This window comes from Aythya ferina (genome assembly GCF_964211825.1).
Source record: "Aythya ferina genome assembly, chromosome: 24".
In the NCBI taxonomy this organism is placed as follows: domain Eukaryota; kingdom Metazoa; phylum Chordata; class Aves; order Anseriformes; family Anatidae; genus Aythya; species Aythya ferina.
The window spans coordinates 5,275,637-5,302,021 of NC_140322.1; the positions used below are offsets into that span (position 1 = coordinate 5,275,637).

General features: G+C 44.6%; 1 protein-coding gene across 2 annotated transcripts; it reads right to left on the bottom strand.

The window, feature by feature from the left end:
- Positions 1-755: 755 nt before the first annotated feature.
- On the bottom strand, positions 756-26,185 carry LAPTM5 (lysosomal protein transmembrane 5). Of its 2 annotated transcripts, XM_084497408.1 has the most exons (9): positions 25,865-26,185; positions 24,764-25,435; positions 15,923-16,016; positions 7,454-7,530; positions 6,618-6,746; positions 5,981-6,106; positions 5,351-5,446; positions 2,558-2,650; positions 756-1,537 (listed from the first exon to the last, which is right to left on the bottom strand). In XM_084497408.1, exons 2-9 carry the CDS (start codon positions 24,848-24,850, stop codon positions 1,463-1,465), a joined length of 777 nt encoding a protein of 258 aa, XP_084353534.1. In that variant the 5' UTR covers positions 24,851-25,435; positions 25,865-26,185; the 3' UTR covers positions 756-1,462. The 2 variants fall into 2 exon arrangements, with proteins under 2 accessions (XP_084353534.1, XP_084353533.1); XM_084497407.1 differs by having other exon boundaries at positions 24,764-26,152.
- Between the last annotated feature and the right edge of the window lie 200 nt (positions 26,186-26,385).

Sequence of the window (26,385 nt, forward strand, 5' to 3'; positions counted from 1 at the left end):
GCACCCTTCCAGATTTCTTATCTATTGTTGAGTATCCTGGTCCCCAGAACTAATGAGATGAAGCACAGAGAAGGGAAATCATCCCTTTTCAACAATGAGAACAGCAGCTTAAGTATAAGGTCGACATCGTTATCTTCATCACCATATACATGTACTTTACTCCTTCAGTCAAAAGAACATGGGCAACACTGATACTTATTTATACTTTGGCAAATCTTTCATTGAAGGTTTTGTTTTGTTTCAGAGCAGTAAAAGAATCTCAGGCCATGGCCCACACTGTAGATGATATTGGAATAGTTATTACTCAGCAAATCACACTTTCATACTGATGTAATTTTAAAAAGCAGGGAACCATCCAAAAAGGTGAGCAGATGCTAAATTCCAGCTACTGCCCACCTATTGTTAGCAACATTATTCACTAACATCTACACAGACTGACCTGTGCAATCAGTGGTAGGGTCATGGATGTGCCACAAAAAGCACACACATTGCAGGATCTTTATCAGCAGTGATAATGTGCAAGAGGAAGGAACAAGCAAGATTCTCAGGTGAATATGTAGGGCTGGCTGGTGGAAATACCAGATTTTTGTTTGCAAACAGCATACACGTGAGCTGATGCCAATAAGATGACATTAACCTAAACCCAAAGTACCGTTTTTTGTGAATTAATTTTTCAAAAAAGTGAATTATTGCTCCCTTGTGACATGCTTCACACAGTAAGGACAGCACCCCTTTAGAAATCAGAGAGCAAAGTATTGAAGCTGTTAACAGTTTGTCATTATTTTATTGAAACTTCTCTTTCAATTCACACTAAAAGCAAAAAATAAAAAATAAAAAAATTGCAAACACTCAGATATAAAATGGCAGAGCAATACTGTCACAATTCCAGCATGTTGTATGTTCTGAAATACACACTATTAATCATTATCGTAAGCAGACAGAATGAAAGCTGCATCTTTGTTCATTTAAGAACTTCATTTTTTTGCTGATCACTTTCCCTTAGGTCCTCATTAAAAGATGCTGGTTAGCATAGCATACTTCAGGGTTGGCCTATCTCAGAGAAAAGCTTCTTGCTTGTTTTTCCCCCCATTCCACTTCCTAAATGCCTCATCTGCTGGGTTAGAGATCTAAGACAGATGAGAAGCAGCATTCTGCCTGACAAGGGATCCAGGCCAATGCCTCCATTTCCACATTAGGCAGATGTCAGAGGCCAGTGATGGGAACCTCTGATGCCTGGTGTCAAATTTATTACAATTAGCACTGCAACTCAAAACTGCTAGTGTAGAATGAGGCACCAGCACCAGTGGTTCACCATCACTCTTCACAGGCTCATAAAAGTGAGCTGGAGTGTAATAAGCATGATATGCTATAAAGTAAGGACTTCTCAGTGAGGCTGAGTATCTGACAGAAGGGGTAAGAGGCACCAACAGCAGTACAGATGTCTTCTCTCCAGGAGTAGAGCTTAGATTGCTATGTAGGGCGGTGGGCATTCCTTGGAGGGCAGCTCTAAGGCTTCCTCATACGATGGCAGCACAGCCTGAAAGAGAAGAATATTATAGTCATACTCTGGGGATCACACAAAGGGTTCCAAATGAATTTATCTTGGACATGTTTCTCTTCCCATTTCAAAGTAGGGGAAAAGAACCAGGTGGGTTGTAGGAGATGGAGGGCAGAAATCCAGAAGAGTTGAAGGTGAGCAGCACTTTACAACCACTTTGCTGCCAGTCCCACCTCTGTGTCCCAAAGCATTGCCGAAACAAGTGGACCAGAACTCTTTAATGTCCAGAATATAAGGCTCACTGCCTAAGCAAAGAAACTAAGCTCAGATCATTGCTGAGGGCCTTGATGCATGCACAGCAGGGGCACACACTGCTGGCAAGACAAGGCTTATATTAACCAAATTTCAACGAGACAAATGCCTAAGCTTAGCATTCCATATTCTTCCTCTTTAATTCTCATCCCTCTTTACAGTATCCCTCATTTTTGGAAAGTTTTAATATTCTTCCATTGTGTCAGAGCAGCTGGATGCTACTATTAAAGAGATCACCGATAATCTAGGTAAGGACATTGATGAATATATAAATAAATAAATATATATATATGTATATATAATGTGCACACATTGCACACATATTTTAGCATACTTAAAATGAAGGGCAATAGACCAAATCTCTCAGACACTGATCCAGAAAAAGGTGAAGACAAACTTAATTTTAAACAGGGGTAGCACTGTTAGGCACAGAAACCAAAGTTGACCCAAAATTAAAAACACATCCGCAGATCAGAGATTAAAAGTCATATATTCACATTTATCTACTTTGTCTGAAATCTGGGTATCAGCTTCCTTGCTGATACCATTAAAAAAAAATAAAACCTTCCAAAGGCAAATTGAATGAAATATTACATAATTGTAAATTGGTTATTAGTACCTGTCAATGAACATTTGAAGGGTTTAACCATATCTCAGACCACCAAAGGAGTAAAAGTAAGGATCATCATGCATCTTGCCATCTAAACCATGCCTTTTCATGACAAACCTAAATCAGTCTTCACTCACCTTTTCAGCTGCTTGTGGGTCAACTTTCACACTGCCTCTCTTGCTGGCTTTAATATACTTAAAGCAGCTCAGGACACATTTGAACATATAAGCCTGAAAAGGAAAAAAGGGAAGTCCACCGTTTTACTGCATGCCAACAAGAACATTTCCACTATTGCCATCAGTCTGCCACTGTCCTCTCCTTGAGAGCTGTCTGGGACTGCATATCCCAAGGCCTTACATCAGTCTGTATTGATCCTTCACTAGAAAGGTGACAATTCCATCTATTCAGAGCAGTCCACTGGTATGGGAAGTCAATAGGACTATTAATGTAATTAAACATAAAGCACAAGCTTAAGACTGCTGAGTGCTCAGTGTCTACCAGGTGGGAAAGGAAAGCATGTCCTAATTTTCGTGTTATTTTTCTTAGCAGGCTACAAAGTCTGGATGTCTCAGAAACATGTGGATGGGCACAAAATCCACCCCTCAGAGATCCAAGGCCCCCTGGTCAATTAAGACTGACCTGAATGGCCAGCTCATTCAAGAAAATCCTATATTTTCATTAGCTACATTTTTCTGAGAAGACTGCCTTGAACCTCACAGAGTTACAACATGCAGTAAATAGAGAGCTTTTCTGAGAAAAACGGATCGATTGACAGATTATGGCACAAGAAAATAAGCAAGGCTTGTGAAACATACCATATTAAATAAATATTTTCCCTACGTTGCGCAGTGAGGCGAAGTCGTGTGCCTCTTATTTTTGTTGGCGTAAGACTGTACTTTAAAAACAGTTGGTATTTTCAAAGGAACATAGGGAGTTATATGTCCCAAGAACAAGCCATGTAGCTTAGGATTTCCTAGAACAATGAGGACTGTTTGTCTTGACACAAAGCCAATACAAAGAATGAGAACAAGGAACGAAGTATCTGAGTTAAAGGAATCTGCCTCTCAAACAGACTCACAGAGATGAGGAGGTAAATCCAAACTTTAAGCACCTTCAGGGAATACTGCAAAAACCTTCTCCTTCTAAAAGCCTTTTCATACAGAGAGCAAACATGCAATACACTGAAGCCATCATACAAACTGTACAAAAAAAAAAAAAAAAAAAGGAAAAAAAAAGCACTCAACCCCTAAAGAAACTCCAATAAACTAAAAAAAAAAAAAAAAAGGTAATAATTTAATAATAATAAAAAAAATCTTTTTATTTTTACTTTGATTCTTCAGAAGAATTTGCTATAGTGCCAATCCAGAATCTGCACTGAATTCTGTAAGAGTTGGCTTACATTAAGGCTGCTGCAAGCAATAGCAGGCTTGAGCAGAATGCTGTAGTACACACAGCTTATGCAAAGGGATCCAGTCACCTTGGGATCATCCCATTACTGGCTAACTTAGAAAACACTTGAGTTGGTGTAGGATATCTTTTTTCACACTGAATTAAAAGTGGAAAACATCACTGGCAGCTAGTGGCATTACAAGTGGATAGGAAGCTTGTCCTAAACATCAGGAGGGAACAGCAGTGAGCTACTTCAGAATTAATTATATTAAATAGTTTATTTCATCTTCCATCAGAAATGTTCTATTTCCTCCTGGTTTCTGCATTCTTATCATCACGGTGGTAGAGGGGATGATTTAGATGCTGTCTTGGTGGGGGTAGTCAGTGAATTAGAGCTGATGGGCCCTAAATTGGTCAAATGGCTGTTTTAGCTATAAAATATTTCCTGTTGTAGCTTTGTTCCTCATCAGATCTGTATCACTGGGAAGGAACTCTCATGACAATGGTTTTGCTAGAAATAAAAGATGGAAGGGATTGTCACTAAGTTTGAAGGATTGATTCCTAATGATTTGTTTTGGGGACTTCTGAGGACCTCAGTAGACCAAAGAGTACGTGCACCTGTCCACTTCATCTTTCAGATTATTCTTCCCCAATCCCTCCTCTTGCAACCTCCAGCACAAAAACTCATTGCAGTTGAATCCATCTTGTAACTAACTCTGTAGAAAATTCAAACCAACTGATTTGCCAGGTCAGGGAGACTTCTGCTGAAAACCCACACAGCCAGCTGGGTTTCAGGGTTATCTCCACTCTTATTGCTCAGTTTATGCAATTAAAATACATGCTAAAGACATGTCTGCAGTGCAATCATTCAAGAAGCTCCATTCCACACTTGCTTTTCTGGCCACCTAGGAAGAATCTAAATAAAAAAATGCTTTCTAACCAACAAGTAGCAACTTTCTCTGTGACAGAATCTGCTTGAGTACCTGGAGAGATGAGATTTTCTTAGCTGGTCTGAAACCCCTCAGTGAAAAATCTGTTCTGTGATCCACTGAAGCAGGAAGAACAGAAACCCTCGCACAGTGGAGTTTTTTCAGATGTAAGCAGAATCTAGCAGCTCACTGGTTTTAATTAAATTTCAGACTATCAGCTTGCATTGCTCTGTTTACATCAGTGCACATAAGAACTTACCCAAGTGGAAGATCTAACCTGCTGCTTAATTATCTATTTTGTCACACAATAGCAGAATAGTTTCCTATAAGTTGTTTTCAAACATCTTATCCTTTTAGAGATGAATGGGCAGTAATAATTTCTGAATATGAGAGAGAGCTTGCTTTATAACTCACACTTGCAGAAGCAAAAAACAGTGACCTGAGTATCAGACCTACACTGAGGCATATGTCCTATTGCACCCAAGGAGAGACTGAGAAGGCTTTGCAAGGCCCTGGAAGATCTGAGAGAGAAGTAGAACCAATCTTCCTGTCCCTCAGGCTAGGGAACTTTATTTCAGCCTTCACTGCTCACCACACCCTACAGATATTTACCTTCAGGAAGAGGACAGCAATGAATGCAATGGTGAAGGTGACCATCACTTTGGCATATTCCTCTGTTGACAACTTCTCCAGGGTTGGCAAAAAGCCCTGTGAAAAGAGGTAGAGGGTGTCAGTCAAACACTTGTTCCCTTTCCTAGGGTCACACAATGTGGTGGATATCCCAGCAGATTTGTCAGCCTGCCTCTCACAACAAGCACATCTCCAGTTACTTTGGGGTATATCATTATTGTTGTTATTGCTGTTAACACTCCTTTGGCAAAGATCTTCAGAAGACTATTTAAATGAGAACTAAAAGTGCGACTGTTTAATAAAGATGAAAAGCTGATGCATTTTCAATGTATGCAGGCAGGCTCTATCCAAATCATTTTGCCCTGCAATTTGCATCCATAAGATTCTTACAAGAAAAACAGAGTGTACTTTTAAGAAACACATGCATAAGCAAGCTGTCAGTCAAGAACACTGTGTTGGTGAGAACATATGGAAAATCCTCTTTTATCATCAAACAGAGCAGTTCTGGATACACCATAGAGATCAGAGAAAGTTTACTTTGTCATAACAGCCACTGAAAGAAACTTAGCAGTTCGCAGCATGACAAATCTGCTGGGCTTGCTCACCACCTACCCCGTTGTCTGAAGACTTGAGGCTGAGATAGGTGGGGACCTCCATGTAGGAGCTGCAGAGGGTGAGAATACTCAGGCAGAAGTCCAGGAGCTGCAGAGCCAGGAATGGGATCTTCGAGCGTCCCTGCTGCAAGCGCAAGAAGGGCAGGGAACAGGGTTTTGGTTATGATTAAAAGATTGTGTCACATCTATAGATTTCCCCCATTTACACAGGCCTCTGCTTTCATCTCATTTACAACCTAAGTTATTTAATTCACTTATACAAGCCAAAATGATTAGCAAACCATCTTGTTGGGTTCATTTATACTAGCTCTTCTGAAGAAGCCTCTAGCTGGTGCAGTGATATTCCTAGCTTGTCTCCAGCACACTCACAACAACCTCCCCAGAGCCCTGAGACAGAAAATAAAATCAACAGGAAGACTCTCAGACATGGGAAACTAAACACTGTCCCAGCTGTCACTCGATTTCCTTGTGGATCCTCTAACCCCTAAGAATTGCATCCTGCCTGCAGCCAGTGTAGGATCCACCTCCATGAAAAGCTGTGGTCCAGGGCAGTGACCCTGAACCCCTACATTTTGCGTGGGCATCCATCCCACAGAGGACACCAAACACCATCCCAACAGTGAGCTGTGACCTACCATGTGGCTAAGGGATGACACAGAAATGATGGCTGGGACTTGTATGTAGGAACTGAACATCGTTAGGAGGCTGAGTAGAAAGTCCATGATTTGTAGAGCAAGGAACGGGATCAGGAGACGTTCCCTATTCTGAGAAAGAAAAGCAATGCCAGTTATTTCTGTTCCGAGTGAGAGAAAGAGAACAGCTATCGATACCGGAAAGGATGTGTATTAAGGTACTTTGAGAACAAATCCTCTCCTACAATTTCTGCCTCCAAATGCAGATATTGTGTTGACAAATGCTTCAGAAACAGTGAAGGGCATCAACATTGATATTTTTCAACCCCCTCAGAAAGTTTCCGTCAACTTTCACATTGTGACCTTGACACTTGATCCCACCAGAACTGTTGTTCAGCTACCCCAAGTGTTGTGCTACAAAGAAAGCCAAGTTCCCAGACCAATGCACAGTCACTTCTTCTCCTGAAATAGAAAATGAATCCTCATGTAATAGGGGAATTACGGCTCCCCTCCAAGACCTGACTTGCAAAATAGCAAGGAAATGAGGCAATACAGCAATGTTTCCAAATCAGGATTATTTCCACCCCATAACATAAAAAATGGCTTTGATTTAAATGTCACTCAGTTTTGGTGAATCTAGCAGTTAGCAGCCTTGCAAATGAGCCTGAAACTGTAAAACCAGTTGCTCTCCCTCTGTTTTAAAAGAGCAGAGATATTTATCTATCATTTTGGTCTTACTTCAGCATTTTCAATGAGCATCCTCCAGTCCTTCCCCCAATACCTCCCCTAACATAGAGAGTTCCTGGCAAGTGGCTGAACGTCATTTGTGGAGAACATACCTTCACCACACCAAGGAGCAGGTTGAAGCTGATGATGAAAAGCATGATGATCAACAGGAAACTGGTGATGACATCAGCTACAAGTAAGAAAAGTAATTTCCACATTACTAAAAGCTGGAGTCTACTGTACCTATTCAACCGTGCCTCTAGGGAAGATTTTAAGTGTGATAACCTGGCAGAAACAACTGCAGATGTGACAGAGTGAATGCCATGCAGCCAAAGTGCTAGAGATTGCCCCCTTTTCACTTTCTGCACTCACTTTTTCATCTGTCTTTGAAGTTTCTGTTATTTTAGCCCTCTCCTTGTGCAGGCTCTCAGCTCAGGCACATGGAAGCAAAAAGTCTTTATTGCTTGGACTGAAATTTTAAATATCCTGGGCTACAATATTAAGGTAAAACAGTAATAATAATGAAAGGCAGAGTAGCTTTAGGCATGCTAGATTAATAAGTCTGAGCAGGAAATTATTTGAGACTCAGATAAGCTAACCAACAGCAAAAGCTATGGGACAATCTGCAAGATACTTCAGCAGGCAAGAAGCACAAATTTCAACCACCCACCACTAGCATGGACCACAGAGTTTCAGAGTGAAATACCTCGCCTCCATCCAGTGTCTGTAGTTGCCAAATGCAACATCCTCCTTTAAAAAATGAACGTGCAAGGAGAACAACATGAGGTAGTTCTGCCTACAGGGCTAGGTAATCGCTGTCTGCTGTTGTGGGCCCAGGAAGGCGATCTCTGCCGGGTGTGTAGCTTCCTACTGAACAGTTCCCACAAAGCAATTTTCCTTCTTGGTATCGCAGCCTGCCCTGATAAGGTCTACCAAAGTTTTGCTTGCACCGAACACTATACATATTTGACCTCTGTAGCAGTCTACATAATGTCTTTTTTTTTTTTTTTTTTTTCTTAAAAAAGAAGAAAAAAAGCAGCTCTCTCCAAAGGCAAAGTACTGCTACTTTCTTTATCCACCTCTGCATGATGCACAGTCTTTTGTAGTGCCTCCTGCAGCTCAAGCCTGATTTCTTTCTTATTGCTTTACCTGGATTTAAAGTAGCAACACATTATTTGGGTCTCCAATTACAAAATGCTTGAATAAAGGATATAGATTTATTAGAAGAGAGTCAAACTGTTATTTTTTCTGGCTTTTTTAAAGCAACTGTTGCTTTCCAAAGGTACAACATCCCTCAGACATCAGAAAGGTTTGATTACTGGTTTGTTTGCCCCGCAGACAGCTGCACAATTTATTCCATGACTAGTGAATAAATCCAGTCCTTAACTATATTCTTCCATTACCTCTTTAAGCCCTTCCACTTGCTTTCATAAAGAAATATAGAATTATGTTGTCATATATTGGATTCCTTATCTATTCCAGCTGCAATGAAATCCTTTCACTGCTCCATATTATACAACTCCACCCCAAACCCTCTCTCAAAGACACCACACCACCTTGGACAGCTTTGAGAATTTTTGCCTACAGCTTTGGTAGCATGTTACCAAACGTGGGGATAGAAGAGTATATCAGTGTTTGGGCATATATTAAAATGCCTTTAACTCAACTCCTATCTTTGCTAACAATAGTTTTTTGTTTGTTTGTTTGTTTTTGGTTTTTTATTAAAAATATATATATATGTCAAGGCAGTGAAGTTCCTCTTTTTCTGGCAGGTAATCCCAACACTGTTGTTTGCAGTAACAAAATATTTGCCCCAGAGCAGTTGCAGCTATGCCATAATTTGGCCAGTAAGGGACTGAAAAGCACTCAGCTATCCCCAGTCAGAGCAAGAGCTCTGCTGGAAAAGGACAGACCTTCCACCCAGCCATGCCTGTGACATCTGGCAGGAGATGAGCCCCCATAAGCTGCAGGAACTGCAACGTGCAAACTGTCAGGCATGCCTCTAGCTCTAAGCAGGGTGGGTATGGACAAATGCAAGCTAAAGAAAGGACCAAAAATGATAGTGAGGAGCTCTGGAGCCCTTCCAGGGTTGTAGAAGACCTGCCTGACAGCTGGGCTGAGCCACAGCGGGCAGCCAGAGAAGGCAGGTGGCACCAACGCTCCTCGCTGCACAGCCTTTGCTAGCAGAGGGCACCCACTTTCATTTAAACACATAGATACAGCAGTCAGATATTCTAACTTCCCTTACTTTCTTCTCAAGTAGTCAGCAGCACGCCTGAGATTTTCTGAGAGAAACCATTAGCCTGAGAAGAAGCTCTGACCAGCACTTCCTTCCCCAAGCATGAGAAACTCCTTTCTCTTGGGAGTTCGAAGGGGAAAACCCTCCGAGGAGCCCACATCTCCTGGAGGAGCACAAGTGGCTTATCTGGAACAGGAGAGGCTTGCTGCTGCAAGAGCAACAAGAGCTGCTGCACACGCAGGTGTCAGCCAGGAAAGGCCAAAGGGAGCAATAGAAAGTGTCCAACAAACACTTAAGGTGTATCAGGAAAAAAGAGAGTTTGACAGCACAAAATAAGGGAGCAGCTTTTACAGCTTTCACTTCTATTCTGGAAAATAAATCCCGGTGTGTGTGTTGTTTTTTTTTTTTTCTCCCCGCTTTTTTTTTTTTTTTTTTTTTTAACTGTAAATTAATGAGAATTGAAACATGTAAGAAGAGGAAGAAGTCTTAGGAAACAGCAGGGAAAGGAAACCCAAACCCAGCAAGCCCTAAATGAGAACAGAGAGAGGAATGGATGTGGTGCTGTACTGCAGAAGAGGCTGCTCACAGCTTTGCAGCTCATGAGGGTCACGGAAAGAGCCCGAGCTTCAAGGCAGAAAACCAACCCCACCTCTCAGAAGCAGGAGAGTGGAGACAAGGCTGAGGTGGTGCACAGAGAAACAAAGGTTAGCACAACGACAGCATAAACTCCAAATAAAGAAGAGCTTGACAAAGACAACACACTCAGCATTTGCAGAGATGGATGAAAAAGCAAACAGCCTAGCCCCACTAAACCCCATTTTCCATTGTTCTCCTCCCAGAATCAGCAATCAGCTGCCCGCCCCAGAGGGGATTTCTCTCTTTAGCATGGTGTTTCCTCAGATTCAAGGCAGCTGTGTTTTTCTGCCTCTTTCAGCCTGGTCTCATGCTTCAGCTCTCTCGGCAGGCTCGCTAATTAATGGGATAACCAGCCATCGCTTCTGCAGGCTAATTGTCCAGCTGAACTTCCCAAGCAGAACCTAGATTAAAGAAAAAACACAACACAAAGAAAACCCAAAGAAACAAAAAGTCTGCAACCTGACAGACACAGAGGGATGGAAAGGAAAAGGAAAAGCAAGAAAAAGCAACCTTCCACCCACTGCCTGCTTCTTCACAGCAGATACACTCGCCCTTTCTGCTGGCAGCATGTCTCCCCATTCTAGGGATGTTTTAGCACCAACAGATCTGGCCTCAGTAATCAAAGATTTTGCTTTGACAAAATGACTTCTTCCTTTGTGAGAGCACATCCATTTTTTTATTTTTTATTTATTTATTTTTTTAACAGAATGGGCTAAAGGAGTGAACCCTTAGGGAGTGGTAGCTGCTGGCTCTTACCCTGCCTATAAAAATCCTCTGTAGGATGGGAACACAGAGCATGTTAGAGGGGCCAAATGCCACCTGAAATACTCCACAAGGGCTGGCAGGTTGCCTTCCGGGACCAGGAGAAGAGCAGCAGGGTCCCTGGGGTTGGAGGCATTCGGCCACAGCAGACCCCACAGCCCAGCTTGGAGTGACCAACAGGCTCTTTCCATGCTAAGTATCTGTGGTTCAAAAATGTTAAGAAAGTAATTTTTAACTCCCTTCAATCTCTCCCTTCATGCTTAGTTGTCCTTTGTAGGATGAATGTTTGTCTCTTTTGTACTTAAAGGGCCTCAGAAAATGGCCATATTTAGGACTCTTATAGCAAGGCTGAGCATCTGTATAATCTCAAGCCCAGGGGCATCACTCCACAATTTCCCCTTTGTTCCTCTCATGTTCATCTGCTGCCTGTCTCAGGAATACACTGTTTTCTTCTGTAACACCTTAAAAAAATACCCAAGTATTCAGGGAATAACAAAGTTTGCCCTTGTAGGAGGTACATGGGCTCTTTGAAGGCTGTTATTGCAAGCAAAGACTCATTTGTCACAATAATGGAAACTCTATAGAAAAAGAAAAAAAAAATCTTACAATAAGTGATGCATCCTTGAGCAGCGAAGCAGAGAGTTTATGGAATCCCCATTTCTGGAAATCTGCAAACAGCAGCTGGCCAAAGCCCTGGGCAAGTTGCCCCAGCTTTGGAGTCAGCCCTGGTGTGAACAGGAGGTTGGATTGCAGACCTCCAGGGATCCACCTTACTTCTGCTCTGATTTTATGAGTCAGGCACGGAAGAAATGTCACTCCTCACAAAACCTGGTGCACTTGTACAACCTCAGAAGATCGTACACATATTTCCGTTCCACAGCCACCTCCATCCTGGCAATGGCACTTCATCGCTGGCAGAGCATGGTGAGAGCTTGTCCGTTTTGAGGTGCCTCTTCCAAAAGCATACAGCAATAAACTGCTCTGCCTTATTTTTCTTGTTCAAACTCTCTGAGACCAGCTGAGTCTCCCAGAGATCCCAAGGAATTTCATGAGGAGGAATTTAGATGCTGTGAAATAAATGCCATTTCCCTCAGGGAAGTGGAGTAACCTGAATGGGGGCTCATATCAGAGCCTCTGCAGGGCTGCACTACTAGCAAGTGGTACCAAATAAGCCCACCCAACGAACAGGAAGGGAGATAATTTTTTAGCCGAATGTCTACTTTTGATTAACTTCACATCGGGCTTTATGTTCTGAATATAACCAGGAGGGACTTTGAGTGACTCCTCATATTTGCCATGGATGCAGATGAACTCCTTTCTATTTTACAGCCAATAAACTGGCTTGGGAAAGGCAAGGCTCATAAAGCTGTGGTTTAACAGTTGTATTCACAGATTGTCGAGGATGGTTGTGTGCTGCTGATAAGCTGCAGGGAAATGTTTCTGGACAGCCACATTCAAAGGATGGGCAGCTCTAGCAAGGGAAAAAAGCCTCCTAGTCCCTTCAGCTTGATCCGCTTCTGATCAGAGCAGGAGGGACTATTTTCTGCGTAGGATATAGGATGTACACACACACCGGTCCAGGCATACCATGGTATTTTTCTTGGCTGACAGGGCAGAAATTGAAACAACTTCTCCAGTTGTACTTTGCCCACAGTGATGATTTTTATATAGCCATTAATGAAAAATAAAAGTGATTAAAATTCAGGCATACGAAAAGACATGAATTGAAGACATACTAAAGACCTGAACTATGGCAAGCAGTGGGGCGTTACATCTCCAAGACAGAAAACCAATCATGTAAGTGGCTTAGAACTTGTAAGGAGGTTTTAATTGAAATGTTTTGGGGGGATTAGTTTTTTTTTTTATTATTTTTATTTTTTTATTATTTTTTTTTCCAGCAAGAAAATCTAGTCAGCCAAAGCTCATGTTTTTTTTAAAGACTGAAGCACTGCCAAGGAGACTTTTGCTAGAAACACTTCTCAGCTCCAAGAGGAGGTTTCTAATAGCCTGGAAATGGAGGAGCTGCATGGGAAATGCACGCCAAGCTTTCTGCTGTGTGTGAGACAGAGCCTAAAGATGTGAACCTGATTCTTCAAAATTGCACGTGAATGCCCCAGATCACAACATAGCAGAGTTTATTTCCTGCTCCCTCTGCCTGGCCAAATAAATCTTGTGATATTGCTTAAATATTACATAGGTAGTAAAGTCTGACCTGCTTTAGACTAGCTAACATCTTGGCATTAACCCCACTGTGGGTGGGAAGGTCATCTTCAAGGGTTCCCAAAGGACAGAGAAGAAACTGGGTTCTTCTTCCCATTTTAATTGAACATTTTTAGTAGGTCTTCTATTAATCTCTTGGTCACCTTTAATTGAAAAGCATATTTCCAAGGAGTGCTCTAGGATCCACCCTGCCTGTGGCACCTTGTAAACCAGCATGGAGTGGCAGGCTGCTAAGGACAGAGCATCCTGCTTCTGAAATATATTTCTGAGATATCCTGAGTGAGCTGTGATTATTTATAAAGAGCTATCTGTATTTTTTGTACTGTATCATTTATTGGTGGAAAGCATTTTCCCATAAACCTTGCCTTGTTTATATTCCTGGGCCGTGACTACAGTGTTAGCATTATATATTCTGAGACGTGCTTTAATCCGGCCGAATCTACAAATAGAGCAGCAGATGCTGAGGGCATCTACAGAACCTCTCCCCAAATTGTTCTCCAACTCTTCCATCTGGGTTTTGAAGTCGTATTGAACTTTGTGTACCTCTTAGCTCTCTTGCTTCCCTGCTACTTTCTGGAAATAGAAGGGTTCCGCTGTGTTTATTCCAACTATATTCAGAAAGCACTCTCAATCTCCCAGGCAGAGCCCTTTGAAAGCGCTTGGGAAGAGAAGCCAAGTGGAAGTGCTGGGGATTTCATTATGAAATGTTCCTTTTTGTGTAGGAGGCAGTGGAAGAGGGGGAGGGGGAAGACCTGTCATTTTGATTGTGTGGGAAGAGGGGGGGCTGTTAAAAACAGGGCCAGTTCCACTCGGAATGGTTCTGTTCTTAAAGAAAACACTCCAGATTTGCAAAAGTGCACATATTGCTTAGAAAGCATATAAAGGTTTAGTATGGAAATTATCTGGAAAATCTGTCTTAACAATTTGATTCTTTTTCTTTAAAAAAAAATATTACTTAGATACTGGAAGAAAAGTGAAAATTATTGGCCTCAGATTATCATTCTGCAAAAAAATCATGAAAAACACTTGTCATTTTATGTAACTGTGTCTGTGGGAAAGTATTCAGATCTGAAAATATCATGTTCAGTTTTCAGCACTTCAGATTATTGAATTAGTCAGAATGCATGTACATATTGTACCATCAGGAAAAAATATTTCCCACTGTGCCCATGTCCATGCCAGGTGTACCAAAACAACAAGAAGAAACATAAAAAAAAAAAAAAAAAAAAAAAAAAGCAACAAGAAAAAATGAAGACCTTAAGGTCACACTTGCATCATATGATTTTTATCTGTAAAATTAAAATTAGAAATCTATGTTACAGAAATGGATAACTGGGTTCTCCTACCTATGTTGTGCTGATCCCACCAAGGAAAGCAGCAGGGCTTTAGAGCCTGGTTGGTGCATTGCATGTTGTCATAAGGAAGCCTCTGGAAAGCTCCGTAGAACGCATCATGCAAGCCTGCCCTGGGTATCGAGATGAGCCACAGCTGCAGAGGGGCCCATGTGGGCCACAGCCAAGCAAAGTAGCCTCCAACCCACCCAGCCTGGACTTGGTTGAAAATAAAGCCCCATGTGGAATATGTGAGCCATGAGAGCAGACCTTTGCTCCACACCCTAGTAGCAGGACTCACCCAAATTTCCATTCTTCACTTAATGTTGATGCCTGTCAAAATAGCTGTGGTGGATCACAGTAGTGCCTCCCAGAACCCAGCTGGAGTTTTTGACAAATCCAGACCCATCTGTCAGCACTAACTTTGCCCAGACAGCAGCTATACTTGGTGCTTTCCACAGTCTGACCCCGACCACGGGGGCAAGCGAGGCTGGGATGTGCAGGAGGCTGCTGGGCTTGGTCTCCTTTTCCTCCCCTCTCAGGGGTCTCTCTGCACATTTCTGCAGCCTGGGGGAGAACAAGCTGGAAAAGCAGGGAACTGGCAAGTCCTTGTTGCTGTGGGTTGCATTTTGTATGGGGCTCCTTAGGACTTCTCCGCAGGGAGAGGCGATGCAGGCTGGGGGAGTCTGGTTTCCTGCTTTCTGAGCACAGTGGGGAAGGGTTATCTCAACTTGTGGTTTTACACCGAAAAGTGACTAAGAAAAGGAAAAAGTACCCATGTGTTTGTTGTCTCCAAACAGCTTCATGCCAAATTAGCCTGGCTAAGTAATTTTTGAGGTTTGGGGAGTTATTTTCTTCTAAATGGCACCCTATATGAGAAATCTGCCTGTCTCTGAATGCTAAGCTAGATCCTCCCTAGCTCAAGGAGTAGGAATTCAATCAGCTGTGATGAATGTGATGCTTGTGACTATTTGTGAGATATGAAACAGACTGGCTGCTTCTTGCAGACAACTCATTTTCTGAAAAAAAGAAACAGGAGGGATTTGGGGCAAAGGGATGGGAGTAGGGAAGTGTATTGCAGAGAGAAGGAAAGCTGGAGCAATACAAAAGGAGTTTGTGCTGAAGGCCCAATCCACACCCCTCTGAAATAAAGAAATAACAGCTTCACTGGGCTCACATTTGGTCTCCAAACAGCAAACACAGCCATGGACTAAACCAAAATCCAAATCTGTAGAGGCTAAATTTTCTCTCCAGGTCTGAGCTTTTGGTCCATCTGCTCTGAATAACAATTTCCATTTCTCTTTGATGAAAAAGAAAATGGACCCAATGCTGGATTTTGGGCTCCCTCTCAACCCCCATGTCCCTCGCTGCTTTCCAGCACCCCTGCAACCTACCAACTCTGTAGTAATCCTTGTCCAGGTCTTTGCAAAAGCCTTTCCCGTTTGCCACCTCCAGGGAATACTCGATCAGCAGCAAAATGCTCATAACCTAGGAGAACAAAGGCAAAAGACACAATTCAGTGGGCCACAGGCCAACTTCCCATCAGCAGATTTGTTTCCAGGGAGCACACAATGGCCCCAGTCCTAAGTGTGGGGTGGCTCTCCAAGTGAGACAGCCATGAAGGGTTTAAAATCCTTTACAAGCAAACACTGAGGGAAAAGTTATCAGTTTATTAATGGTTTGGGTTTAACTGCCATTTTCTGCCAGCTTCTGAAAGAAGATGGAGGAATTATAAAGTTATCAAGTTTTGTTTCAGTATGTTTTATCGCAGAAGTCCTGGCTTTACATGTTGAAATTGCATTTTGCTTTGGAATTGAACTAAATGTAACAAGACCATTTCAAATTGCAAAAAGAAACACAAAAAGAATAAAGATCTCTCTGTAAGTTTGCATATACTACTTCATTGACAAAAAAATATCATTTTCCTTCTTTTATTAATTTGAGAAAACCTTGGAAATGTACTTTTTTACACTGAACCGAAATGATTTTCTCTTCTCCACCAAGTTTCACAGGAGCTGTGGTCTCAGTCCTAACCCTGTACTTCTGCAGTGAAAGATAATTTCTAACCCCCAGGTTAGAGAGAGCTCCTGGCTCACATGTAAGGCGCTGGGCAGTCAGGCTGAAGCTCTCTAAGGCTGGAAACCTCATCACGGAGCACCTCAAACAGCAGGTCCAGGGAATTTCCATGCACGTAAACCCAGAAAACAAAGAGCCACAATGCCAGACAGCCTCACCACAGCCTCTCCTGGGGACAATCCCACCCTGCCAGCCTGTATGCTACAGACAGCACATCCCAGGGCATCACACCTGCTGTGGATGCAAGAACCAGAAGTCCAAGGCCACAAGAAAGCATCAGTCAGTGCCCACATAGTGTTGTCAGAGCAAACACCTCCTCCTGGGGTGTACTGCCCTGATGCTATTTATTGCTCCTTCATGACCTTTCTGATACTTTCAGCACTGTGTATTTTGAAGGCACATTTCTGCACCACCCTGCCTCCCATATTGTTCATCACTTTCTTCCTCATCCTCCGTTCTCTGCTGTCCCTCATGCTTGCTATGTTCTTCATTTCTTCTGCATTATTTAGGCAGGAGCAAGCTGGACCACAGCTCGGCCCGCCAGCCCTACACACAGCTGCACTTTCCATAAGCAGCAGAGGGTGTGCCGGGTTATTTTCAAATTGCCTTCACAGGATGGGGAGGAAGGCTGCTGCTACATTCCCTGGGGAAGCAAGGAACATGGGCTTGTCATCCTGCGGCTCCACCTCTCACTGTCTGGACAAGCTCTCTGACCTCTCTGCTGCTTGCAAAGACCTGCCACGTCTTCTCTGCCTGAGCTGTACCTCCATCCAGGAGGACCTCTTGCCACAGCAACAGCCTGAGAGCAGAGAGCAGGAGTCAGACCAGCCAGACCAGAAGATACACAGGGACCATTGTGCCCTGTGTGATTTCCTGCAGAGGCATGAGAACTGAGTCTGCAGGAGAGGAAATCCTGTGCTGTGCAAAAATGTGGGAACCTGTGCAAACGTGGCTCCATCTTCACCCCACCAACACCAGGCCCAGCTTTGGGAGCACCCATTCTGCACGCTATGTGGGCAGGAGGCAATAAAATGACTGTCAGCAAAAAAAAAAAGAGGTCACTGTGCAGAGGTGAGTGAGTGAGAGAAGCCATTTTACATGGACTGCACAGCCTCTGTCTGGGAGTTATCTGAAGCCCGCAGTGATGCAGGAAGCCAGTATATCTGCCACCAAGATCAACACAAGCTCACATACCGTGTATCTGAAACAACTTTTCTGCAATAGCTGTAGCAGCCTTTCATTTCAACACTTGCTGAAAGAAGTGATGCAGGCAGGGAGGAACCGGAACAGCTGCGGTTGTGCTATGTTTGCAAACGCCGCGTGTGGGAAACAGCACAAAACAAGCAACTGCAGGGAGATGAGACAAGCCTAGCTGTTATGCAAGCAGAAGAGAGAACACGTTTTGTCTTTTGAAGCGCGGTGGCTGGAGGTGCAATGCAAGATCTAGACAGAGTTCTGGCTGGAGTAATGCCATCAGATGCCTCCTGTGCTATGCTTGACATTGCAAGCAAGCAAGCAAACAAATAAAAAAAAACATGGCAGGAAAGGCTTTGCATTGGCCCAGAGACGGGGAAGGAAGGCTGGGAGGGCAGCAGTGATGATGGCCTGTAGCAGAGACAGGAACTGAATGCAGACTCTCCCGCTGTCTGCATTAGCTGGAGAAGACTAGGAACTATCCTCCAAACCAAATTCATCAGCTTTCTTTGCCACAGGCTGTAAGCACAGTTTCCAAAAGAACTGGAGCACGTCCACAGGGTTCCTGGGAGCCCCTCACCTCTTGAAGGAGCATCCACCAAGCCCCACTTGTTGCAGTGGGGACTGCAGCCCGGTGTCCCGCCCAAGGCATTAGCCATCCCTCTGAATTTAAATACTGTCTAGAGTCAAAGTTGGATGTGTCACATTTTCTCATTTTCTTCTGGATTGTCCAATATCCCGAAGTTTTTATTTTATTTTATTTTATTTTGTTTTCACTGTACAGTAAGCAAGCACTGCAATTTGTTCGTGAGGCCGACAGATCTCCTTGCAGGGGCACAAGAAAATTAACATGAACTCATTTTAATGTAATAGTGTTTAAACTCTCATGGAAGCACTGAGCCTTGCCCAGGATGAAATTGCAGCGATCTCAAGTTTCTTTACACTTGATGGTCTCTCCTGAGATGTAAAACACCTCTTAACTAACTACACGTGCAGATCCCACACTTACTTTGCCTGCCCTAACTTTTCTGAGGATTCGTGTATACGCTCCCCAAGAGACTTCGCTTTCCTTATTGCTGCTGTTGGTCAAACTCTTCAACTGTCAGCATGGGAAATACAAGAAGAAATTGCTTTTTTCGTGTTTCTGTTAAATAGAGGCCTACGTATCAGATAGAAAACCCAAGCACAAGCAGAAAGATTGATGAGAAGATTTTTTTAAGTGAAAGTCAGTTTAAACTTTCCATTTAAAAGGGCTTTTGCATAGAGAGAATGAGCCACTGAACACAATAAGGTAAGAGACGAGGGTCCCTGGGCCGTTCCCTCAGCTTACCATCACAAGTGCAGAGCCTGGACCAGGAGATGTCTCTATCACCCAGCCCTGGGTCTTACACCGTGCTGCCTGGCGTGAGTCAGTCGGATCCATTCCTGCAGAGAACATACTCCCCGGGGTTATGTGAATGCTCTCACTCGAGATACACCCTCCATCTCCAGAAGAAACCAAATGGTTCCCATTTCAGACAGACACAAGAGCTCCTGTTTCCTTTTATTGCTATGTCATGATAGCAGAGAGAGTGGTTTAAAATAGGAAATCTCACCTCCCGGCAATCAATTCACAGCCTGCTCAGTGCCATGCCTCGCCCAGCCCCTCCACCAGCTTCCACTTCTTATTTTCTCTCCTATGGCCACATCCTCTGGAGAACACCTCTCTTCCTTCTCAAATGAGAGCTGCAAACTGCTTGGCAAAAATCCAACCCCTGCTGCAGGGCTGTTAGATCTGTAACACGGGGGAGCGATTCAGGACCGAGGTAGAGCTAGACCCAAGGCAGCTAATTTAGGCAAACAAGGGGGTGTCTTGCAAGGCAGAAACTTAATTGCACAATGCATGCAGCCCCTGTTCCCTGGGGAATAATTCTGCAGCTGCAGTGGGGTTAAGCTGCTGTCAGAAGCTGCGTCATGTGTCTTCTTTTTTTCTGAAATCTGTGCCACTCAACTAATCTCCAAATTATTTATATTTATGCACATGGCCTTGGTGTGATGGCTGCTCCTTTTTTGACACCCAGCCTTTTCAGAGAAAAGAGCTTGAAGCTGTAATGAGCAGGGGTCAGTGGGGATAATGACGTGCTGCTCTGGCAGTGCACTGGGTGCTGTGAAGGCTCCTGGCAGCGGTGCGTGCAAGCTGGTGACACGTGGCACTTTGAAGGCAAATCATACCACATATAAATGCTGTACTTTCAGTGCTTCACCTTTTCTTACTTTAATATAAAAGTGGTTATTGTGGCAGGGTAGTTGAGGAGTGTTTTCAGCTCCCATTTGGTTTCCTTTCAGAGCATTTCATCTTTTTCCTTCCTGCTGCCTCTTTTTCCCCCTCTTGTTTGCATGTTGGAAATGCTCTGGGAAGGCGAGGGAGCAGCACAGGGGCTGTGGAACATCCTGGGTCAGCCACAGCCTGGTGAAAGCACAGTGAATTACAGCTCTGAGCCATCATGAGCCACATCCACAGGTGAAGACTGGAACTGGGGAAGGTTCCAGAGATGGGACTTTGCTCCCTGAGATACCAAAGAGAAGAGTGCTGTGACAGAGGCCAGACCAACCTACTGAGATGCTACTTTTCAAGACCTTTGTCTCTAATCAAGAACTAGTTGAAAATGAATTGCATCTTTTCTGCCCATGCTGTACACACAGAAGCAACTGCCAGGCTTTGCTCTTGAAGCTGATGTCAAATAACCTGAAACATCTGCAGGAGCCAAAGAGTGGAAGGACAAATTCCTCCACATGCTTCCTTTGAAAGTCACCTGCAAGTCACCTCACAACACCTCGTGAAGCTCTGCTAACCACACAACTGTCCCTTCCTCATCCCCCTCCTTCTCCTTCCCCACTTGTTTGAGCACACCCATGATTTATTTCAACTGCCTATGAAGAGATCAGCAGTAAGACAAATCTAATTTATAGGAGGACAAGACACCGCCACAAAGCCTGAGAGCTCGTGTTTGATGGCATTGCTATCACCCAGCATCACTATGATTCATCACTGGGACTCCCAGCAATAATTTACACGGATACAAACCAACAGTATTGATGTAGCAAATCATCCATGTCACTGCTGAGTTATAAATTCCCTTTCTCTTCCCCTTCCTCTGCCCACCTGCAGCAACATCATCAAAAAGGTAGAGACGAGGTAGGAAATGAAAAAGGTTGCTATTCCTCTGTGTTAGCTCATAAAGCAGGAAGACAACACAATCTACTCCAAAAATCAAACTGATTTTCTTGGGGATCTGTCTAAAAGAAACCGACTGAGATGACACAGGAGGTACAGACACACGGGGAGCAGGAGGGACTCGGGGAGTTAGAGGCTCTGGGATTGCAGTGACAGTCACTGTTAGGAGCCAGCAGCAGCGGGGTAGAGGGTTCAGAGTGTCCCTGCACATTCCCCATATACTTTCGTGGGTCAGCCCACATCTTCAAGAGCATCTCTGGCTCCTTAATCTATGTCCCAGCTGCATATTAGCTGCTAATGCTCCCTGGCACCACATGCCCTGCATTGATATTCTAGAAACCAATCTTCTGCTTTTGTAATGCTGTGCCACGGAGTTTCAGAGGCTGATCCTAACCCCTCCTGCCACCAGCCACATCCAGCCAGACACCATAGCAGCAGCTGAGCTACACACGAGTTATTTTCAAACAGCAGCTTCCTACCCAGGATACCAGCAGCCATGGGTGGGCAGAGGGAGAAGGACCCAGCTGTGGCCCTGCAGGATCTGCTCCAAAAGCATGGTGAGATCCCACGGTGTGTTTATGTGGCTGGTGCAGGGGGTAAACAAATTATGTCCCAGCAGAGCAGAAGGAGGGCACGTGCTGATGGCTTTGGCTGAAAAATGAGAGAGTTTAGGCCTCATTACAACATGGGTTATCCTAAGTCCATGCCTGTCCATGTGCTTAAGACACAAGGTGAGTCTATTTTACAAACATGTTTAGAGTCACATTCAGCTGCTCAGTGCAGGCTTGTCCCACGTAAGAGGGCCAATGGGTAGCTCCAGCACTAAATCCCGATTGCCCACACTGCTTAATACTTAGCTTGTTCCCTGGTTCTGGCTTGAGCCACTGCAACTAGTTTCCTTCAGGACTAACCTGCTCCAAAAGGGACTGACCCCAAGCCAGACAGCATCTCTTGGCTTCAGGGCCCGGGATCAACCTTTACACTCTTTTAGCAAGCAGTGCAGAGAATCTAGGTGTCTTCTCACATAAACCTACCCTTTTATTTATATAGGACAAGCTGTAAACTACAACTAAGTGTACCATACAGTTTCTGGTTTGAATCATGTCTCCACTGCTAACAGCCAACACTCACATCAACATAAAAGACCTTGTAGGAAAAAGCCTCTGCTCATGGAGAGCCCTGTTATGCTAAGGGTTGTCAAACTTGGAAAAGAAATGATTGAGAAGGAAATATGAGCACAGCAGATCTGGAAATTTTTAAACTCAACAGCTAGAAACTATGAGAGATTTTCATGTAACCCCAAGCAGTCTCTCATGTACTTACTACAGAGGATGCATAGGGCAGGGATCACTTGTCCTCCTGCCAAGACCTTCTTCTCCAGGCAGCAGTGGCTGGCTGCTGTTGGAGACTGGTTGGGAGGCTGCTGGACTTCGGGGCTGGCTCAGGATGTCTGTCTTATGACTTCTGCCTTTGCCATCTTGCAAAGAAAAGCAGTTTTTCCTGCCCACACTGAGTGGCCTTTGTACCTCTTCTGCAAAGTCCTTCCTGAAAGCACTGCAAAGCCTCACACCAAGGCTCTGCCTTTTGCTGTTTAAAACTCATCCTATGCCTTCAACAGATGTACAGAGCTTTATTTAAATAACACATCTTTCAAATAATGTCACTGGAGCCGAAGGTTTCTCTGTTAGCCACCAGCACCATGAGCTGGTGTCTCGTTCTCTGCCATCTCACACTGGCGAAAATCGAGTCCCTTCTGTTGTTAGGAGCATCACAGTGAAACAATTATGAGAAAAATGTGCCTCATTACAACACGTTTGCGGATTTTGCAGAGAGACAAAGGACATTTCTTTATGATTTCCCCCTCCCAGCTGGGAAAAACTAGCTCCCTTTCTCTCTGTGCCCGTTTCTCCACTGACACCAGGCAGCTCACATCGCAAGGCATGCTTGTAGCTCTCTGGAGAAATCGTGTCGTAGCTCCCTGTCATGCATTTCCTGCCTTTGCTCAGATCTTTCATTTTGCCAGTTCCTCTTCAAATCTTGGGTAGGCTTCCTATGAGCTCCCATTTCTAAACAGTTCGTGACTGTCCCTCTGTGAAGGCTACACGTTTAATTGGTTGTCAGAAATTGTTAGTGCTCCGCTGCAAACCCTCAGCTCTCATATGGCTCAGTTTTTGTGTCTTGGGGTCATGAGACTGCACAAGAAATTCAGCAATTTCCTTTTCTTTAAAACAGAGAGATTATAAGTTTTGAGCTTGTGGTGAGAAGATGAGAAGCCTGCCTGGGGGGTAATCTAGATGCTCAAAAAGCAGAAGGCAAAAGAGGCAATAAAATTGCATGATTCTTTAAACCAATCTCATAATATTTTGAGGTCCCCAAACAATTAAAATTTGGCATTAGCAATGCCATTACAGCACCTGGCTTTCGAGAAATGCCAGGGGAAAGATGTTGGCAGCTAGGCTGCACAAAGATGTGGTGCAGACCCAAATGTCTCTGCTCTCCTGCTCCTGGGTGGCACAGGGCCACCTCCTGCCCCACATCACGGAGCTGCCAAGACTCTGCTCACCCAAACACAGCCACTGCCTTGCTCTGAGCACAGCCACCCCCTCACTTGCAGCCTCCAGCAACCCCTGGTGCTGCTGCTCCTGGCATGTTGATATCCCCTTATCCTTCACTGAAAGCTTTCCCTTTCCCTTACCTCACCAAAAGCAACTAAGCTGATCTTCAGATTCTGTTGCCCTTCTTTTTATGAATCAAATCCTCTATTGATGTACACGGAGTTGGTGTTATGGAAGTCAAAACTGTTACAGCAACACATGCTGGACCTCAGCCTCGGCTTTGTGTGAGTGAGGAGGGGACTATGGCACAGTGAAGGGATGCCTGGTTTGCTCTGGCTGCCCCATGAAAGGTGGTTAGTTGTGTTGTAGGACCATGGCACATCCTTTTGTGCATGGCACAGCTGCCACAGATGCCAAGCTTCGAGTCCCCGTCAGCTGTTATCACCCTGTGGGCTCCCAGCCTGTGACTGTGCGCACTGAGTGCAGCAGAAGGGATTATTTAAAGTGCCTCTGCTGCACAAGAAACCACATCCTCACCATGACTCAAAGCCACCTGAAAGCACTTCTCTGCCACCGGGCTGGGGCCAGAAGCATCTCCCCCAGGCTCCGCTGCCTCTTCTCACTGCCATCTGCAACCACCCCGAGCAGCTCGCCAGCTGCTGGCAGCCGAGCACAGCCGCATGTCAAAACGGAAACCAAAAGGGTGTGTATTGGCTCCAAGTGGCCGTACAGAGGGGAACGAGGTCACTTTGCCCACCCAGACATTGCTTGCCCCAACATTTGCATTGCCCTGCGCCGCCCAGTTCCTAACCGATAGGTCCAGGTGGCCGTGCTGAGCCCTGCAGGAGCTTAATGCTCCTGCATTAATGCTCCTGCATTAATTAATGCTCCTGCATTAAGCTGTAAAGGAAACAAGAGGAAGCAGAGGTAGTTCCCACTCCAATGGGTATAGCTGGGGAAAAATAGTTAAAAACTCCTCCCAAGACAATAAATTTCTTCCTTTCCCCCACCTCTCTCCCACCATTCCCCCGGACTTGTTCATCCCTTTAAAATCATTTCTCTTTCACTTTTGGGAGCACAGAAATATGAACGGTCAGGAAGCCTGGTGATCTGCAACAATTACACCTTCTGCAAGGACTGCACCTCTGCCTCTCCCTTCTCGTCTCCCCTTCCCTGTCCCCCCTTCTGCAACTCACCATGTGGAAGATCCCTAGAGCGACTGTTGCTGTCTTGATGTTGAAGAAGCAACATTTTGGGGGCTCGGTGGTCGTTTCAGCGGTCATGTTCGGATTCCTCTGCACAGCTGGGAGTCAGAGGAGTTGAATTTGCAGCAGCTGCCCCACTGCAAAGCGAAGCAAGCAGTGCAGTTCAACTTCCTTCCTGGTCTATAAATGTGTTAAGTCATCTACACAGTCACATGAGGTCTTTGATTTCTCAATAATAAAGAAAGCAAAATTGTGTTGCTTTTCTGACAGATCTTTAACTGCTTGCACATCCCAGATGGCAAATGCAAGCACAAAAGCTGCTTCGGGCAGGTAGTGGCCAGCAAGCGGGGTATATGGGGAGAGGCAGGCACCGAACCTGGATGCAGCTTTGTCCTACAAAAATCCTCGGAAACAAAAGCAGGGGGCCGAGAATTTCACCTTAAACTTGACCCACTGTTTTTGCAGTGCGGCATCCAAATTCCTCCATCTGAAGCAGCTGCTTCCTTGCCAGCAAAGTCACCGTTCCCTGGAAGTGCTCCTGGGAGCTGGTGCCTGAGCAGCCCCAGCCTCCAGGCCCAGCAGGGCAGTGAGACAGCAAGGGACAGGGTCCTCGGCTGTGAGATCCACAGGTTCAGGACGGATGTGATTTGCATCAGCCAGCCCCTAGATAAGAAAGATGAAGCAGCAACAAGACCTGAGTCCAGGTGACTTAGCCCCGTGCAGTACATTTGTGTCTGCTTGAACTCATTAAAACTTGTTCTTTGCTATATATTTATCATCATTCTCATGAAAACCGTTGTTTTTTTTTTCCTTCTCTTTTTCCTCCTTCACTCCCTTCCTTCTCTTTTCTGTTGGGCAGTGCTTTAGGACATGCTTTAGCCCTCCTGCAGAGCAGAGTGGCTCCAGTTTCTGGCTTCGTGGTATGGCTGGGCAGGGTGGCAGCTCTGCAGCCAGCGTGCAGTGACAGCCAGGGGACACTCACACGAGATCTCCGGGGACTTGGGTGCCTTCTTGCAGCATATCAAATGTACTCACCAAGCTCCCTGCTTCACTCTCCCAGGTACTTTGCCCAGCCAGCATAGCCAGCCTTACCTGCTTTGGAAGAGGCTTCTCTTGATTGTTCATCACGAACCTACGAGTACAAATTCCACCTCAGTGCCAGGGAGTAGCTGTCCTGTAAGCCACCAAGGCTGTAGGGAGTACTGCAGGTCCATGGATGTGCACTGGAAACCTTCAGCCTGGCTGAGTGGATGCTCCCAAATGCCATGGAGGTCCCACGGTGACGCGTTTTTAGAGAAAGTCAGGAGTTCTGGGCAGCATGAGTATGAAATACAAGAAGCTGAATGCCCCTGGAGACACTGCTGCTGAGACAAGCTAAACTTATAACTTAAATCATCTGAGACATAAAAGCTTTTATGTCCAGCTCTCCCTCCAGAGCCAGGGATCTCTGCAGCACAATGACACGCCAGGGCAGGGCAGGGGCAGTGCAGCTGGGCCCCGTTGCATATTCCCATGGTTTTCTTTGGACTTTTACCAAACTTAACAGTTTATTACTGAAGTCCCAGGTTTTGGAGTCACATGCTTTTTTTTTTTTTTTTTTTTCCTCCTCTGTG

Coding starts and splice junctions, on each gene's coding strand:
- LAPTM5 (XM_084497408.1), bottom strand. CDS start 24,850: ATGACCGCTGAAACGACCACCGAGCCCCCAAAATGTTGCTTCTTCAAC. Junction 6,747..7,453: donor TGCTCCTTGGTGTGGTGAAG/GTATGTTCTCCA, acceptor TTTCTTTCTCAG/AATAGGGAACGTCTCCTGAT. Junction 1,538..2,557: donor ACCCACAAGCAGCTGAAAAG/GTGAGTGAAGAC, acceptor CTTCTCTTTCAG/GCTGTGCTGCCATCGTATGA.